This window comes from Anser brachyrhynchus (assembly GCF_964034855.1).
Source record: "Anser brachyrhynchus genome assembly, chromosome: 27".
Classification (NCBI taxonomy): domain Eukaryota; kingdom Metazoa; phylum Chordata; class Aves; order Anseriformes; family Anatidae; genus Anser; species Anser brachyrhynchus.
In genome coordinates, this window is record NC_137720.1 from 5,187,399 (window position 1) to 5,204,438 (window position 17,040).

The 17,040-nt window shown below is 46.4% G+C and overlaps 2 protein-coding genes across 4 annotated transcripts in view; one reads left to right on the forward strand and one right to left on the reverse strand.

Annotated features, from left to right (window-relative positions):
* SLC26A8 (solute carrier family 26 member 8) overlaps positions 1 to 17,040 on the forward strand; it is an 88,612-nt gene that overhangs the window by 20,497 nt on the left and 51,075 nt on the right. The gene's annotated exons all lie outside the window — the stretch shown is intronic.
* MAPK13 (mitogen-activated protein kinase 13) lies at positions 68 to 16,929 on the reverse strand. 3 transcript variants are annotated; one of them, XM_080569110.1, is made up of 12 exons: positions 16,888 to 16,929; positions 10,486 to 10,615; positions 10,052 to 10,110; positions 8,824 to 8,932; positions 7,632 to 7,661; positions 7,140 to 7,187; positions 6,080 to 6,194; positions 5,641 to 5,712; positions 5,023 to 5,102; positions 4,479 to 4,557; positions 3,027 to 3,203; positions 68 to 2,663 (listed from the first exon to the last, which is right to left on the reverse strand). In XM_080569110.1, the coding sequence occupies exons 2-12, from the start codon at positions 10,513 to 10,515 to the stop codon at positions 2,584 to 2,586; spliced, it is 879 nt and encodes a 292-aa protein (XP_080425236.1). In that variant the 5' UTR covers positions 10,516 to 10,615; positions 16,888 to 16,929; the 3' UTR covers positions 68 to 2,583. The 3 variants fall into 3 exon arrangements, with proteins under 3 accessions (XP_080425236.1, XP_080425235.1, XP_080425234.1); XM_080569109.1 differs by lacking the exon at positions 16,888 to 16,929 and adding an exon at positions 14,391 to 16,862 and having other exon boundaries at positions 3,027 to 3,200; XM_080569108.1 differs by lacking the exon at positions 16,888 to 16,929 and adding an exon at positions 14,391 to 16,858.

Below are 17,040 nucleotides of genomic sequence, written 5' to 3' on the forward strand. Positions count from 1 at the left end.
CTGAATGAATCATAACTCCATTACTATTTAGGCTTTTCTCTATGCTACCATTAATATGTAGGCACATGGAACTTATCCAGAGGTTTATTACAGTCCATTCAAGAAAACTAGCAATTTCCATCCATAGCAAAGCTGCAGGTAGATGACTTATTAGAGAATCACTCTTTAAAAGTGGCTGTACCTTTGTATCCTGCTCAGCATAGAACCAGCAGAAAATGATGTCTTTTTTAAGTACTTCTATCAGTTTTGGTTTAGCAATTAGCATTGCCATGTGATTATTAACCAAAATGGTGTTTAAGGGAATATGTGACAGGCTGGGAGGCGTCCTAATACATATCTAAAGATTTTTTTGTGGGGGTGAGGCATACTCATTCATATTTTGAGCAGGAATAAAGACCTGTCAGAGAAAAATACATTCTGTAGCACTGCAGAAAGGGGATAAACAGCTCTGAAGTCCCTACAGTACTTAGGAAGCTCTGCAATTAACTGTTTAGCATATGAGCAATGAGAACTTCTAGGAATAGAGGAAGAAGGGAAAAATTCTTAAAAAACACTATCCAGTCGCCTGGTCTCACATATACTGAAGGATCACAACATCACCTCAGATACAAGTGGTGAAGAGAGAGCATTATAATAAGCTGTGCAAGCAAATACGGGACATATTTCAAAAGGACTAAAGAGAGTTGGTGTCTACAAGATTGTTGAGTTAGAAAGAGGGCTGTCACAGAGAGACAGGAATTTAAGGAACTAAAATACCAGACTTTGAAACTAGCTTGGAGTCACCTTACCTTTCAGAAACCAACTCATCCACATCTGCTTTCCCTGAGATATCCCACACCAGCAATAAGTTACACTCGATTTCTAAAGCACAAGCATTTAGAAGCTTATATGAGAGCAGGCACCAAAGCAAGAACCTACGTAGTTGTAGTAAGCGTGAAGTCACTTTCAGATCCCATTCGCTTATTTTGTTCTGGCAATTGTTTTTCATATTTCTCCTCTTCTAATGATAACAACGTTCATATCAAACACCTGTGTATTTGGTGGATTGGGACGTACTGACACATACGCATCAAAAATTTCCAGGTGAGCTTCTCAGAGGTGGCAATTTCTTGAAGCCACCACGAATTACTCACTAAAGTGAATGAATTAAAATTTACATATATAAATAAGAAACAAAGCCTCACCAAAGAAAGTACAGTAAAGGGCATCTGTGAAGCTCTTATTTACAAGGATGCTATTTAGCCTGCAGCAGTTTTTGCACGATAGTAGAAAAAGATTTTCTGAGATGCAATTTATAAGGATGCTGACTGAAGGATCTAATCTGATACTCCAAACCTAAGGTATCTGAAGTTATTTTTGTGCTCACTCAATTGTGTTGTCCTTTCTGCTAATGCTACATTGCTCAAGCAATGTATTTTTATGCTTTTTTCTCCTTTATATAAACTTTTTGATCCTTACTCAGGGATCTGAGCCTGACAAGACAGTTAAGACATTTCCCAAATGATCAGTTTGAATGTCTCTTCATGTTAAGGCATGAACAGCTCTTTTGGAAGACTGGAGCAAAAGATCCCAGGTTTAACTGATCCCTCAGAGCAGAGGGAAGGAGAACATTGAGGGGTCACGTCACTGGACTGTGTAACCAAATATCTGACCTGCTGAGCGATAAAGGCAGCCTGCAGCAGGCAGGGTAGCTCCAGGGAAAGAGTGCTCAGGGAGAGATAAGCCCCGCTAAGACAGAACCGTTGAGGGAACCAGGCTGAGCATAAAGGCAGAGGCCCAAGTGAGGGCAGCAGGACTACTTGGTGATACCCAGCTCCTTGGGATGCCTGGTCCGTGAACGTGGCAAAGCGGCCTTGAATTCCCAGGTTGTGTTTGCAGCTAGCACTAAGGAGGAGACAGCACGGATCAAAACCCAGGGATGAGAGAAGCAGAGCAAAAAGGAGGAGCTAACAGCTGCCCAGAGGAGGCAGCACCCTAGCCGGGAGTTTTGTGGATGGGAAGAGGGCAAGGTTAGAAGTTTGAGAGCTGCTCTGAAGGGAGACCGAGTCCACAAACAACTGGATTCCCATGGTGTCCTGGGAGCCTACATCATCTCAGCAACCTCACTGTGCCAGATGCTGTTTTGACTGCTCGGGGAAAGGGAACAGGTTCAAAGTTAGACTGGATAAAGTCTCGTTATGCTGAATTTTCCAATTTACTGTTTTGCTTTGGACTCACTTCCCGGGCAAATATACTGTTTTCTTAAAGTGCTAAAACTTGTCCTTGGAAAGAATAATGAGAAAGGAGCAAGGTAAGCCCTGCTCTCTCAGCTGGAGGAATATGGGGAAGAAAAAAAGAAACACGAGGTAAATTCACCCACGAAATTTCAATGAACATACATTTATCTTCAGTGTTGAAAACTGTTTGGGGGTGCTTCCCCCTTGCATAGTACAAAGTCCAATGCCCACAGTGTGGTGTCGTCTTCGTGTTCACACACACAGAAGTCCCACAGGCCAAACGAAGGCTATGAGCGAGGTAGCGTGGAATAAATCCGATCTGTCATCCAGCACAAGAAGTGAAACCCAGTCACGGTTGCACCAGTTGCTACAACGACATTCCACTCCGCTTCTTTGAGTCCTTCCGTGCAATGGGACTGAAGGACAAGATCTCCTTGTAAATGTGCTCTTGAAAAACAGAACAAAATAATTGTTATTATCAGTAGCATGTGTGATTGTAGAGGACACATGAAACTTTGTTACATGTGCGGAGAGGAAGCATTCATCTGAAAAGATATGGCAGGTACAAGCTGAGAGAAAGAGTCAGACAAAGCAGAGAGGCAAAAAAGGAGTGAAGAGATGGAGGCAGAAGAGATCTTTGCTGAATACACAGAAGCAAGAGCAAGGAAAGGAGGATGCATGCCATCATTGAGGCATTAATGGGCAGTCGCAGCTAAGCTAGCCTTACTCAGCATGCTCACAGGAAACAGAGAAAGAGGCAGGAAAGTCCCATGCTAGACAGGGGCATGCCTTCAAAGAAAAACTTCTTACTTTTCCACTCCTCTATCGAAAGCTTTTCATGTTCCAGAGAATCATCATAGGACTGTTGTGCTTCTGTCTCCTCCTCGATGTCTCGGAACTGTTCGAAATACGGGTGGGCCAATGCCTCTGTGGCCGTAAGGCGCTTTTCCACATCCAGCTGCAACATCTTGTCAAGCAGGTCCACTGCTATAGGAGGAGACAGGAACATGGCTAAGTGCATGCAATGGAGAACAGGCATCCTAAGCGTGAACCCTGAAAGCGATAGGACTAGTGTTTCCGGTAATACATTTCCAGACCTGAAAATGAAACATTCCTCAACATGGCCTAGGCAGCATGGAGCTCCTGTCAGCGGAGATGCAAAATCTGCCAAACAGCAGCCTCGGGTAACTTACTAACAGAAGTGTAGGTGTAAATTGTATAGAAGTAACAAATTAGTCATGGATAGGCCTTGCTGCATGGATGGAGCTGCAAGAACATAAACAGCAAGCCAGTAATTTCAAGATATTTTTTAGTCATTTGCTTTCACTCTGACACCTGCAACTCAATATAGCCTTAGCATGGGTAATCTATATAGAAATCTATACATCCCTGGTAAACAGGAAGGTAGGATACTCAGATACTGACTGCCTGTTAGCCCCATTTTGACTTGGTTTTAATAGCTTAACGCTTTCTTCTCACCTGTTAGAAGAGTTTTACTCTCATTTGTAATCTACTTGGGGAAAGAGCTACCTGTAGATCAATTTCTACAGTGAAAACTGCACGTTCCAGCTACCTGTCAAGTACCAAAAGGTACAGGTGTTCAACAGGCAGCTATGATCTGAACTGTGCAATTCCCCCAGGAAGAAGTTTTACTTGAGTGGACTTTGGGGCTCTCTCAGCACTTTATCAAAACCTGCAATGCCTTGGATGTGGGGCTGGGAAAAAAAAAAGAGCCTCATTGAAATATTCCTAATTATAATATCATCTGCTTTGCTGCAAGCAATAAGCTCTCAAAGACAGTATCAGCCAAAATTCATCCCAACTCTTGTACCAAGTGCAGCTGAAGGTGTAGTTGAATACAACTACATACAACTGGTCTAATCCTATAATTTGCATCCTGCAACCTAGACATCAAGTTTCTTAAAACAGCACACTCTTCTGGCTTGTTAATACAAGAGTCTGAAGTCCACCTCTTCCTTAGAAGTTGTATGCTACAGACTGTGTCCTTTTAAAATTAAAAACCAAACCCAAACAAGTAGATGGCCAGTAACAGACCACTGACACTGCAGTGCCAATAAAAAATTGTTTTGCTTTTAATTCATACATATTAGCCCTGGGGAGGGCAGCCTCCTGTGGGCACACAACCTGCAAAGGAGGAAGTAGTAAGAAGTTCTGAGAAAGCAACTAAACTGCAGCTATGGCGGTCAGCCCAGCTCATTTCCAGCTGTGAAAACTTGTGAGAAATGCTCAAAGATTACTTACCTTGGGGATTGGCTTTGGGGAAAAGCACAGATAAATCCTTCTTGGGCATTTTGGGAAGGGACTTGATATAACTCTTAGCCTGAAAGAGAAAGGAAAGCACAGCACATGCATTTACTGCAACTGGACACGTGTGAGTAAATGGGTGGTAAAATAGAGCTCTCGGGTCTCATTACTTAGAAGAAGAGAACAGCGAATTATCTCAGATGTCATTTCAGTGACCAGTTTGTGAGGAACAAACTTTATCAACTGAGATCCAGAAGTATTCATGCTTTAAGAACAGGCAAGCTGGAGAACAGAGGAGGGATGTAGTTTGCTGGTGTGTTAGGCACCTCGCTTAGGAGTCCTAATGCCCAGCCCCTACAATCCATACCAGTTCTTAAAGCAAAGCACTAAAAAGTCAAATACATCAGATGCATCACTAAGAAACATCATTGCTGTCAGGAGGAGAGACTGCTGTCTCTCCTGTTCACGTGCCTGCTGTAAAAGCAGCACCTCTCCACACCTCTGGCAGCAAGACATGAACAGCCACGCTGAACGTGCTTACCGCTTTGTCCTCCAGTTTCTCCACGAAGTCTTCTCCTGGATACCCCATTACTTTCAGGATCTGAGTCAGTTGATCTAGGTCTGGTAGGCTGTGTTAAAGATTATCTGTCCCCTAGGAGCAAGCCCTGGACTCCACCCAGCAGCTCAGTCCGCAGACTGCATGCAGGAGCGTCCCAGGACCAGCGACAGCTTTGAGCAGGGTGTGAAACAAACCCAGCAAAGCCACACAAGCAAAGACTCATTACACTGGCAAAAAGAGCTCTTTTCCCGGAATGCAATTTTCATCAACAAGGAGTTCTGGCATAATTCTACCGAGGCCTATGCCCATAGGTTTGAGGGATATGCAAGGGCTTGGGCATGAGGCTGTGGGAATCAGCAGTTTAGACTGCTGATGTATGGTGTATGCGGCCAGCACAGCAGTGTATTTCTAAGGGTGGCTCTGCCCCCTCCTATCTCGTCTCTGTTTTCCTCACCAAAAAGACCCCGCTGGTCCCCTGTGATTACCTCTTAGTAAACCAGGCCACCACCGATTGCCCTCAGTAGCCTCATTCATAAAAGCCCTTTCACACATGCCAAGAATCATTGCCCCAAAGGGAAAAGGTTCAGTTTGAAAGGATACAATCTTTTCCTTTAAACAGCGTTTTCCCAGTCAGCATTTCTGCCATGATGCAACCGATAGACCAGATATCCACTGTTTGGGGAGAAAGAGAGAGAAAAGAAAAAAAGAGAATGACAGCTTTTAGGAAGAAAGGATTACAGAAGCTGTTGCCTGCTTTTTCAGTCCTCAGCAGTCACTGATTTCAATTTCACTCCCATTTTCCACCCTCCCCTGTCTTTTCTATGCTGCTAAAATCTTCGCTTTCATCACTTCCCACAGGCAATAGCTCTGGGAGTAGTGCAGCTGGGACTGTATGACTGGAGCAGAGCAGTGCTCCAGGGGACACTGATGATAAAGAGCAAGAACATCTGGTGGATTATGTGAGATTTGACACAGGCACGACAGAGGGATCTTGGGATTTGTCACAAGACAGTCACATAGCTGAAGCAATGCAACTCACCTGTCTGGTTGTAATGCATCCAGTTCAGAATGACTTCTGGAGCTCTGTACCAGCGTGTAACCACGTAGCCGGTCATCTCAGCATCAGCGTGTCTTGCCAAACCGAAGTCCAGGATCTGCAGTTCACCAAAGCAAGAGAAAGAAGGAAGGGCAGGAAAGAAAAAAAGAGAAATCCCACAGGCAACTGAGGATCTGCTTCTAAGAAGAAATGAAGCAGATCCAATCAGATAATAATGAAGTTCTAACTACACCAAAACCACTCATGGGATGGTTCAAAGAACTAACAGGTTTGTCTTAATTCCACTGTAAATTGCAATCCAGCTGCAAAACCAGTTGTCCTGGGGAGACTCTGTGGAAAGGATCTCTGTCATGTGCTACCGGGAAGGTCACTTCCTTTCTTGTAGCTTAAGTCAATTTAAAAATCTCAGAGTTTAGACTTCTAGAACCTGAGGCCAAGGCACGCTCGCAGGCCATTACGACTCACCGTTTCCTATAAAAACACCCTGCAGCTGACAGGAGATGACCTCTCCCTCAGTACTGGAGATGAACATGGCTTGACCCAACCTTTACAGGCAACGGAGCCACTCCCTGTAATATACATTACAGAAAGCACATGCTAGACCATCACACCAGTGAGCTGTAAGCAGTCCCTTCAGAGCAATACTGAAAATAGAATCACAGCCACCATGTTTCAGGTGCTAGTCCATGGGAACCAAGGGGTAACTGTGGCTGTATCCAGCTATCCTTCAGGGATCGTTCACCTAACACAAGTGTTGCTCAGAAGTGTTGAATTTATTTAGGAAGTCATTATGAACTTCAGTGCAGCTGGAATTACAGTGACAGGATGTTCATTCCAAGTCTTGGGCCCTGATTCAGCAAGTTGCATAAGCAGGTGAGTATTTCCCACTGACTACAACCACTGTGTAATGAAGTACCCTGAATCAAGTCTCAGAACGCAAGAGGAAACGTGATGACGCCCAAATGCCAGGATTCCTGCTCGCAGAGCAGTTCATCAGCAATCTGATATGCTACATGCTACAATGCAGTGCTTTTTCACCTACCTTTAGCTGGCAGTCTTCGTTCACAGCCAGGTTGCCTGGCTTCAGGTCCTAAAACAGACAAGATCAGAATAATACCGATGTTTTGATTTGCAGCTCATCAACACGAGCCTTAGTCAAACCTCAGTTCACTTTGGATAGTTTCCCATAACATCCCGAGTCCAATATCAACACAGCAAAGACAACATGCCTACTGTATAGGTTTATATTAAAGAGACTTTTTCCTGCTTTTTCCTGAAGCAGTTTTCATTCAAAAACCATAAAATGCTTCACAGCTTATCAGAAAATACAGCATTTCCTCAAAATGCTGCACAGCGGAGAGAGCAAACACAAACAAGCACAGGGCACAGGAGGGAAAAAGAGGGAGGACGCTAGAGAGAACTTAGAGCAGATGAGGCTATTAGTGAAACAATGTTCAGGAATTTGTTAGCTTTATGACCAAGCTGAGTTTCTCCTAAACACACAAAATCAGCATAACAGTGCACATGAACTCACCCTGTGGATGATTCCGGCAGAATGAATATACTGCAATAAAAAGAGGAGCTACAATGTGATCAACAGCAGATAAGACTTTCTTTTCTCCCACAGAAATGAGAGCTACAAACAAGAACTTGTTGAGAACACAACCCTGGAACCTGCTGCAAGTCCCTGGCCCTCAGTGCATGACCCCAAATAAAACCCACAGTCACAGGAGGAACAATGGATGGTGGGAGAAGGCCGCCTGGCAGCGATATGAAATCCACACTGAATTTCTGACAGTATTTGCAGTTATATTACTACTATAAAGAAGAGGCATAGAGAAGAAGAGGAGGTATGGAGCAATAGTTCCTTACAGCAAGTAAACTAATAGCTTAAACTATCAAAACAAAAGCATCAAGATTACAGATAGGAACGTGTTCAGTAGACGACAAGAAAACTTCTGTTTTGAGTGATAATCCATGTGAAAAAAAAAATCAAACAAAATTGGAAATCAGATTAGAGTTGCAAAAACTGACTTTGTGACTTTTATCACGCCAGTTAAGCCTTTTGTGTATCGTTTCCCCCCCTTTATTTAAACTCAAGATAGCAGTGATCTGGGGAGAGGTGTTATTAGGGTGAATTCATTAACGCCTTTAAACCACTGCTCTGACTTCAGGGGAAGGGTATTACAGAGGGTAGTAGTATTAAGATACTGTCCCTACATTTCAGGGTTTGAAGTGATTACTTTCTGTTCTCTCAGAGGCTCTTAAAAACAAGCACATTCCTTATTGTATTGAACACAAAATCATTCCCTCCCTCTTCTCCACTGAGGGCCCGTGTGGGAAATTCAGCAGAATTCCATTTGCTCCCAGCCGCGTACTTTCTGTGCAGAGTTTTGCTAAGGGTTTTGGCAAGTCAGTGACGCAACCGCTGTCATGGAGAAACCATCATAAGCTCTAACTGCTGTAGTTTCCATACCTGATTGACTAGTGTGAAAGAACAGTAATTTTGATTGATGTGTGCTGGAACAAGAGTAGTTCAATAGCAATTACCTGTTCTCAGTGCACGCAATAAAACCCCCAAGTCTTCCGAGATGGTGCTGGAAGGGGGGTTTATTATGGTCAGCCCAGAGGTGACACAGAGCAAGATCTACTTGTAGAGGAGCTGCAGCGAGTCACTAAATCTGCTGGTGCCCCAGCCTTGTTGTCATTTCTCCAGACCCACCTACCTTCAACCCTTTCAGCATTTGGTAGACCAGGTACTGGATCTTTTCATCACTGAATTCATGTCCCATGATCTTTTGTAAATCTGTCCGCATGTATGGCATCACCAGGTAGCTAAAAGGCAGTAAGACAAGGCCCTAAGTCTAGAAGAAAAAACACAGGGAACCAGGCTAGCCTTGTTCTCACTTGTTTGTTTCCTGTGGCTGTGTAACTTACTGCAACTGAAAGGAGTAGTTGTGACTACGGTCCTAGCCAACTAGCATAGCCTGTAGTGATGCTAGGATTTCTACCTGCTCTGAAAATTGCTCTCCTTCCCTCAAATCAGATACCTGACATCAAGTAAAACCAAGGATCTTGCAAACCTTAACAATCCTGAATTAGTTTCCTTTAGACTTTAGCTGTTCAATTCCAGATGGCCTTACACCATCTGGTAGCTGAAACATCTTGTTCAGCTTTAAAGAGTCTTGCAAAACCGCTACGTTGGCTACCAAATTTATCTTTATAATATTCTTCGGCTGTGCCTTGGAAGACAACATCAAGGTTCCTTCAGCCTTTGGCCTGCCTGCTGAGGCTGCTAATTGGTTGCCAGTCCTCCAGCTCTGAGAACAGTCAGACACGTTTTGTGCAGACTGCTAAATATCCAGCCATCAGCTGCAAATCCAAACCCAGGTGCACGCTGCCAGTGCCCAAGGATGGGGAAGTGAAAACAACTCATGGACTCGTCCAACCTGACCATCAACACTGAGGGAAATGGAACACCAATGTAAAAAAGAACTACACAAACAAAAAAAAGCATCCAGAATCAAGGTGAAAAAAAATAAATCTTGGAAATTCTCAGTTTAGTTATCCCAGGGACTGATGAGCAATACTTCTCCCATTCAGGCTCCAGCCTCTTAGTTAGCAGTCACACAGCCAGGGCATTAGCATGGATCATGCCACATGTGATATGCCATGGAATGTAACGCCTCAGTTACTTATGTCGGTCTGTCTATGGGGCATTCTCCCAGCTGTGAACATGGCATGTGACCTATTCATGTGGGGGTTTTAGCCATCAGAACTGACCTCTGCTTTTGATTCTCCTTGTTACTTGGGGATGTCTGGCTTCAGTCTGCCCCTTTTCAAATTAGTCTGTTGAGCTGCACCTCAACACGATGCGCTACTCTGCTGCTAAGCCTGCAGGTGTCTAGGGCAGTGATTGTGTCTAGACAGAGTAAACACAAACTCCACACTTACAAGTCCTGGAATCCGTGGTAGGAAGGAGCAGAGGTGAAGACATCAAGCAGCCCAATGACCTGATGGATAAGAGAAGTCCAAATTTAAGCCTGGAAAGCATTTGCTGTGCACGTGGGACACAGGTAGCAGCTCTGCGCTGGCACATGCACGTCTGCGAGCACTGAGAACTCTACGTGAGGACTCTGAGGATTCTTTGCTATGCTACGCAGCTACTTCTCTTCTTACTAATACTCAGGAGCACCCATTACACATCTGCTGAAGCCTGGTGCCAACTGGGCACAGTAGGCAAGCAGCAGTTAAGTCCTGAGACTGCCTGCACATGCCAACTTTTGAGATGTCTCAATCAAAACTAAGGTGCTGCCACCACAGAAGGCTTGTTCCCAAGTGGCAAGAAAGTTTCCTTTGCTTTAGCAGGAAGAAAAACAGCTACTTACGTTCTCATGTTGCATATGCTTCAGCAGCATGAGCTCTCTGTATGCTCTCTTGGCAAAGATCTCCGACTGGAACGGGCGGCATAGCTTCTTGATGGCCACTTTTTCTCCTGTTTTCTTGTCTATGGCTGAACTGCAGCAGACGAATAAAAAACAGTTCTGACTATGCAAATGTGCCTTAACAAACGTGTTTTAACAAGTTCCCTTCTAGCAAAGAGCTAATTCTGGACCTCACAGAAAAAAAAAAAAGAAAAAAAAATGGCCCCTTTATCTTTCCATGCTGGCAGAGGAACTCAGTGAAGCTCTATACACAGATTTTTCCACTGTATTACTTGGGTTTGCAGACCACAGCCCATGCTTTTTGGAGGACTAGACAGGATATCAAGCAAAGCATTAGTGGCCAGTCTTTACTCCCTTTAACATTTCCTCTAAGCTGCAGCAATGAGCTGGAGCTAACAGAGCAGTGAGAAGAAGGAAACACAAACGGCTGAAGGTCAGGATTGTTTCTAGTTCTGCCTTCTCCTTTACTAAGTCATGGAGATAAGGGAATAAAGCAATTTCCTCTTTGCCATCTGCTTGGAAGTTGCTGTTAAAGGTACGTCAGCCTTCCTTCCTGTTTTCTGGAGCAAAAAGAGGCTGTCACATGCTAAAAATGCAGGCTACTAGAATTAATTCCCCAGCACTAAAGATCTTTGATGCTCTACATATGCTTCCGTATAAAAGCAGGTCTGGCTGAAAATGAGATTCTGCTCATGAGCTCATGGAAACATGGTGCAAGAGCCATAGCTGGAGACATGACGCGTTATTCTCTCTGATCACATTTACTGTCTGCAGCTGGACTGGGTGATCCTGTGCCACACACTCTTCTTTTGGAGGCTCTGTAATCGGATTGCAAAGCAGGATCCGGATTTCACCAGATAAGAAGAAGGGAGGGACATCCTCAGCTTGTCGTCAGGATTCTTGGTGGTGTTTTCCAGGGACACTGAGGGGAGCGTCAGCACACCTCGTTACACCTTGGTGCCTTAGCCCCTCCTTGATCCCTCCAAGAGGTCCCAGACCACGAGGCTCCATCCACCGCTCCTTCTTCCGGGCACTTGGAGGATCTGAGCCTAGAAAGGGCTGGTACCATAAAGCAGAGACAGCACTACCGTGACCTCCAGGGCCATCGCTCAGAGGCAAGGCTTTATGAGTGGCATAATCCAGAAAACACCACATAATAACGCAGTCAAATGGTGCATTCTGCTGGGTTTAGGGCAGACATGCAATAGGAGAGGTGGAAATATCCTGCTCAGCCTGGTTTCCCCTTTGGTTTAATACCAAGGAAGGGTTATTATTCCCTGGTGCAAACCTTGGAAGTCTGTTAAACAGCTTTCTCCGATTGTCAGCCCCAAGTAATCAGTTGTGGTGTGGCCTCCAGCGGTTCAGCTTATCAACAGCTCTCATCTAGCGAGCAGAGACAACATCTCCGGTACCATAAGGCAATCTTCCTGCTCATGGCCACTAAGGTCCCCTCCAGCTGCTCTCAGTTATTGGTGATGAGAGCAGACACATCCTTTGAGAGCTTCAGTATGACTGCGATTTTGTCAGTCTATTCAGCTGGAAAAAGCAAAGCAAGCGCTGGAACAGCTATGCCAGGCAGCTTCAGCGCTGAAGATCACATAGGATATCTTAAGAGGAAAGGGGAGATTGTCTCATTTTCATTAGGACATCAGCAGGTGTTGGCAGAAATGGCAGCACAGTGTAAAAATTCTCCAAGGAGCAAGCAAATTAAGAGGAAAGGACTGAGACCTCACAGTCAAACACCTTCTGCAGATCCAAGGCACTTTTCCTAACCTCAGAGTGCACGTTCTGACCCGCTGTCCCAACACCTGCCCTACAGAGCACGTATCTAACCCCACTAGCAGCTAACAGAGCACATATCTAACCCCACCGCTCAACGCAGGAGAGTGTGAGTGCCGTAGCTTCAGCCTGCCCCGCATAAACAGCGTTACTTTCACCCTCGCCATAAGGCACAGCTAAGAGTTAATTCTGCTGACAGAGCTGGGGTGAGCCCACAACGTGCTTCCCAGCAGCGGTTTAATGAGTAGCTGGAAGTGCAGGATGACGCCAAGGACAACCTGGAGGCGAGGTCCCGCGTGCGCCGTGCAGGCCTGCAGGTGACGGTGACACCGCCGCACTCGTGGGACCCGGGGCGCAGCACGCCATGCCCACAGCCACGGACGGGCAGAGCCAGGTCCCCACTTTGGCTGGGAAGAGCAGCATTAGGGGTGGCAGAAGACTCCTCCCGCAATTACAAAATCACTATGGATTTCGGCAGAATTAACGAGGGAAGAAACGAGCATTTGCTGGTATTCCTGAATTAGCTCAGGGACGTGCAGAAGCTGGCTGCTCCGAAAATGCTGTGCTAGAAAAGCTTCCCAGCAATTCCCAGCAGAGGACAGCAAATCCTAACTCCACATGCTTCCACTTGTTCTTTGTACGTGAATCAACACCAATCCCACTCTGCCAAGCACTGTCCATGCCATAATAATGCCCCCCTCTACCCTGGGTCTCTTTTAACACATCCGTCCCTCCCTGAGATTCTTCAGAGCAGCTGAGGTCTGCACAGGGTCCAGTAAAAGATTTGTCTGCTGTTTTTTTCTCTCTTTTTTTGTTTTTCCTGGTGGTCAAGAAGGATTTGGAGGGATTTGTCTTCCTTTTTTTCTTTTTTTTTCCTTATGACTCACCCATTTTTATTTTCTTTTAGTCTTCCTGCTTTACTTTTATATAAAGACCAGAAAACACAGTGCAAATATAAAAAACGTCAAGTTCAGTCTTGCTGCTGGAGTTTGCTGGACTCATTTAAGTGTCTCAGAAGCCCACCTTGCACACGAACAGCAAAGTGGGGAAGGAAACATTTGGTGCCTCTTTGCGTGCTGTAAAATAGGCAGCCAGGGGACAGAGCCAGAACTTAGGCCCCAGGGTTTTGGGATTCCTCCCAGGAGAGGCACTTTGCCCAACACCCAGGAGAGGGGACACACCTCCTGGTTGTTTTTTTTTTTTTTTTTAAACTCATCATGTTATGCAACAAGGGCTGCATTCACATGCTATCAATGGGCTGCTTCAAGTTCAACCTTTCTAAAAATCATCAGTCTCCTCCAATTCACCAGCATAAAAGCAAGATCCGACTTCTGCTTGCTTTCACTATCGGCACCTTTGCCCATGTCATTAACAGCGGCTCGCGCTACTCTCTTGTACGATGAGGATTCCTATCAGCCAGGAAGGAAGTCCCAGGCTGTTACTGATCCTAGTTTACAATACTTTGTTTTATGAGCTCAATCTGGAAGCAGAACTGGGGGCTGTACCACCCAGCTGCTTTCCCTAGGCAGGCCAAAATCAGCTGCCTTGAACTGCCACAGCCACCCCTGTCCCCGGAGGCTTGGTGCTTTGTTCCGGCACCCAACTCTTTTACCCTTCACAAACTGCTTTCAGATACCTAGGTGTTTTTTTTTTTTCCCCTTGCTGCTGGACAGAAATCCACCTTTAATCCAAGCTCAAGACCACGGCAAGCTGAGGAGCTCCCTGACCCGAGGCCATACCCAGCTGCTCGGCACGCCTGGCAGCCCTGCCTACCTGCTGCTGCTCCGGCTGCTGGGCGAGGGCTGCCCGTCCCGCTCCCCCCGCCGCAAAACGGATGCTGCAGAGGTGAGCTCGGGTTCAGACCTCTCCCTGCTGCCCACCTGGGGCAACCGCAGGAGAAAACAGGTCCATTTTCTTCGAGCAACCCATGCAGGGCAGCAGACAAACCACCTCCATCACGCATGCAAATGCCCCTTCATAATGGAGGGGTACCGAGAGGCACCTCCTTGCTCCCCCCCGGAGGGATGCTTTGAGCACCCCCCGTGTGCCCCTTGCTGCTCCCCACTCACCAGACGGAGCCGTAGGCCCCGGACCCCACCGGGTGCAGGGACGTGTATCTCCTGGGCAGCTCCCAGACGGTTTTGTTGAGTTCCTGTCTGTAAAAGCCTCGTCTCCTTGCGATGTTCATCGCCCGGCGGGTGCGGGACTGCCACCCCCCCAGAGTACTGGAATACAGCAAGGCTTCTGGGGTGAGACAGGGACACCAAGGCCTTCGGTGCAGGTATAAAGGACTCTAGTGAGTTTCCTTCTCCGTGTTCAGCTGTTGTGAGCGTGAAGGGACATGTCTTTCGGCCCTCCTCCCTCCGCCTCCACATCGGCTGCGATGAGGCATCAGGTTTCCAGACACGCCTCGGCCGTGTGCAGGTATTTCTGGACGCTCCTATCGGCACGGGGAGCAGCGAGCCCCACGACAGACACACCTCTGGCCACGGCGCAGAGCCTCACGCTCACCTGCTCTCGCCTCTCGTGTTTCGGCCTGGGACAGCAGCCATCCGCCGGCACGCGCTGCGAAATGCCTTCGTGGGACTCGGAGGGGGTCTCGTGAGATCACCGCTCGGATGAGTAAGGACTTGCGGAGCCGGGGAATCCGGGGTCACGTTCGATGCGGAGGACAAGCCACAGCGCCTCGTCAGACAAGAGGGATGTTCTTTCCAGCTGGTGGAGGACAGCGCCAGGCTCGCAAAGAGCAACAACAGGGTGTTAAATCCACCAAAGAGTGAGGAGGTGATGGTGATTTTCTCCAAGCTCTCGGCTTGGTTTCCCAGCAGACGAGGGCTGGCTGAGCTTCTCCACCTTCATCCAGGTGACCGCAGCAAGGACGTTCAGGAACCCTTCTAAGACCTGCAGGTGCCTGAGGCTTTGCTGGGTCTGGTTTCCTTCCCTGCGGCAGGTCTGACCCCATCCCAGGTGCCCCTGGACAGCACAAAACCCGCGTTTGCTGCTGCACCTTTGAGCACAGTGACAGAGCAGTAAACCCAGGCAGCCTACACGAGGTCGTCCTCTCCTGGTAAGCAGGGAGTGCCTCCACGCTCTGCTTTGACTTGAGATGCCCAAGTGGGGCTCTGAAGGTGCATCCTGCACGCAGAGGAAGTGACTAAGGTGTGCCCTAACGAGCCAGCCCAGCAGCTCACCGTGCTGGACCCTGACAGCCCTCAACTCTGCTCACATCTTCTACCAGCTGAGCGCCTGCCATCCGTAAAGGTGGCCCTGCTTTGAGTGCGTCTGTGCAGCAGGACTACCATCTGCTAACAGGAATTATGGAAAACGCACCGTCAAGGTTTTAGGGAGGATTCATTTTACCTGGTCACAGGCAACTGCTGTAACACATTAGAGTTGGCCCTTATGTTCTTCAGATAGCAATGGTAAGGTCTGCAGCTTTATAAAACAAACCAGGGGCAGGGTGTTGGTAGTTTTAACTTCGCTTATGCATGCACATGCAAATAAATCCGGCTATAGCAACAGTAGGGTAAGGAAATAAAACAAAGATTGGCTTGGTTCTATAAATACACCTGTGAGCAAGAGGTGTTACAGCAGAAACTGCTGGTACATAAGCAAACATGCAACTCATTTGTAATTTCATGAGCACAGAACTCTTGCTCAACTATGCATGCACACATAGCTAATCAGCATGCAATTAAGGAGTTCTAAATATCTAAGACATGTCTTGGCTGTAGTAGGATGAATTAATTTAAATGACCAATTCAAATCAAATAGGAAACCTTAAGTCATTAGATTAGGAAACTTTAACTCATTAGATTTCATAGGTGGAGCTTATTTTTTTTCCCCAGTTCACCTCTCACTGATTCTAGTATCTGTTATTAATGAGGATGTATTGTAACTGAGCACACTCAGGAATTAGGATTCTGGATTCTCCCCCCCCCCCTAAAAAAAAAGTACATAAAAAGGGATTAGGATTTTTTTTAGGCTTAGGATTTTTTAGGATTTTTAGGATTTTTTCCTTCAGTTTGTACCACGGCAAGCAGAAACCAAACAAAAGCAGTTTCCATATAGTTAAGGAAAAAAATCCTTTCCTTTGGGCCTATTTGAATCAACTGCTGTACAGCTCTGGAACAGGGAAGCGTCCAAGCTGTGGATGGCAGCTACCTGACCTGGATCAACGCAAACCACCTTGTTTTATCAAGGCCTGGGAACTTCAGGTACTGAGGCTTTCATTAGCACAACAAACAGTGCTTTATTCAATCATTTCTCTCATTGTCCTGATTGAATTATAGTACTGGTAAGCAACAGAAGTCAGAAAAACCGTGTTAGGGAGAGCCAGGATGCTCCTGCTGCCATAAACACCCTTCCACCACCAGCTAGATGATAGCTGAAGAGCAAAACAAGCAACAACAAAAAAACCCACACATCTAAATGGCAAAAAACTGTAAACCGACGCTACTGGGGAAAGGTCCCAGGTTCAGGCAAGTAGCAGAGCACTTGTTTATTGTGTTCAGTAAAAGCTTCCCTACACTGAACAGAAATATTTGTACTGCATCCAGTACTCACGGTCAGACTCTGGGCCAGTTCTGTATCGAAGAATTCACTTGGGAGAACTATGGACACACAAGCTTTGTGTCAACAGAGTTGGTCAACAGTTATGCAACCTTGCCTCCCGCCCCTTCCTCCGCCACCCCCCCCCCCAAGTCCTGTATGACACGA